The following is a 1,747-nucleotide window of genomic DNA, read 5'->3' on the forward strand; positions in this document are numbered from 1 at the left end:
CTGTATGAAGTCTCCCCCCCCCATCCGTGGTTCTGGATTCAGTCCCACTGCGTGACAACTTGGGCGTGGTACTTCTACTATCGCCTTTTGCAGACCAAAGCCTTGTCAGTGGATTTGGTGGACGGAAACGGAAAGAAGCCTGTCGTATACATATATCTCTATTCGTTTATTTGTGTGTGTGTGTGTGTGTGTGTGTGTGTGTGTGCGTGTCTATGTGTGTATATGTATGTATGTGTGAACAATCGCGTCAGTGTGTGTATATATTCATCTATGTGTGTATGTACGCATATGTATGTGTGTGTGTGTGTGTGTATGTACGTATATGCATGTGTGTGTTTGTGTGTGTGTGTTTCGCTAACCTGTACATCACTTACTATGTTCTCTTTTGTTAAAAAGTGACGGCTGGGCAACAAGACCGGACGTAGTGAAGAAGAACATGGAAGAAGCCGCCGGGGGAATATCTATAAAACTATACTCACCGTCAATTAGCTATTTTGACCACCATTTTCTCAACCTGAAGCCTTACAATAATAGCCGAAACCCGTGGTTCCAGGAATTCTGGCAGGAAAAATTCCAATGCTACCTTGAAGGTAGCGAAAGAAAACCCGATTATACGGAACCTTGTACAGGTCAGTATGATGGACTTTTATTTGTTTTCATGAAATATGTGAGTGTATGTATGTATGTATGTATGTATGTATATCGTTACGAGCGAAAAGAAATTTATTCAGATAGTTTCTCATTTGTACAACATCAGTCTCTGGTTTTGCAAACGAAGAAGGAAAAAAAATTATTCTTTGTGGTCACGTGACTGTTTAAAGCTGAAGCGGTATGATTTTGGCGCGCTTTTACAGTGTGGGCGAAGTATAAAGACTACTATTGCCCACGGACCGAGTTAGTTCATGGTGGAAGAGGATGTGCGACGGGCGACGTGATGAAGTTCGACGTGAGCGGTTTTTCATGTAGGAGCCGGTGCCATGCGGTTAATGGTTGAGTGCCATGCGGTCGATGTGTGAAGTTGGTTTCGGCGGTTAATGTGAATGGTGGACGGTTTTGAACTGGCAGCGAAAATAGTGAACATGGCAACGCAAAGAAAGTAGAATGATACGGTGAATTCGGAAGTAACAAGAGTCCAGTGAGGAGATAAAAAAGAGATTAAAAAGAGATAGAAAATAAATCATCAGACGGGTAAATAAAAGAAGAGGTCACCAAAAGAAGTCTACACATTTCAGAGGTAAAAAAAAAAAACTCTCTAAAGAACTGTTTCTTTATTCCATAGATGTTATTGGCTTCTTAATTAAGTTCTTGTATTTTGGTTATACTCAACGGTTTTTGTTTGTTATTATCAACTCTTCTGAGTTCTTTGATTACCGATTCTTCTGCTCTAAGCAAGTTGGTTTGCAGCGGTCGCCTACGCGGTTTTCTGTGCTATCGGACAGAGTAAAGCTATTTATGATTAATAATGATATATTGTAGAAAATGAAACCCAGATTATGAGAACTAAGATTCTGTTAAATCTGTAATTTATTATCAAAGGATTGAGGTAACTCCTCCTGAAGATATAGAGTCAAAATTAAAAGAAGAGTGCCATTTGCTATCTTGTGAACAATATTTCGACATCTTCTTTTAATTTTGACTCTATATCTTCAGAAGGAGTTACCTCAATCCTTTCTATATTAACCAAAATGAAGTAGATTGACAAATTTATTTTTTGAACCAGCTGAAGACACGCGAGATGTCGAAATAT

At 39.3% G+C, this 1,747-nt stretch overlaps 1 protein-coding gene across 1 annotated transcript in view; it reads left to right on the plus strand.

Annotated features, from left to right (window-relative positions):
- The first annotated feature begins 388 nt into the window (after positions 1-388).
- The window catches only part of LOC106879553 (metabotropic glutamate receptor 5), a 35,190-nt gene continuing 33,831 nt past the window's right edge, over positions 389-1,747 (plus strand). Inside the window, exon 1 of the mRNA XM_014929191.2 lies at positions 389-629. Coding sequence (XP_014784677.1) covers positions 437-629 — 193 coding nt within the window. The 5' untranslated portion in view covers positions 389-436. The remainder of the gene's footprint in view (positions 630-1,747) is intronic.

This window comes from Octopus bimaculoides, chromosome 21, assembly GCF_001194135.2.
Source record: "Octopus bimaculoides isolate UCB-OBI-ISO-001 chromosome 21, ASM119413v2, whole genome shotgun sequence".
Lineage (NCBI taxonomy): Eukaryota > Metazoa > Mollusca > Cephalopoda > Octopoda > Octopodidae > Octopus > Octopus bimaculoides.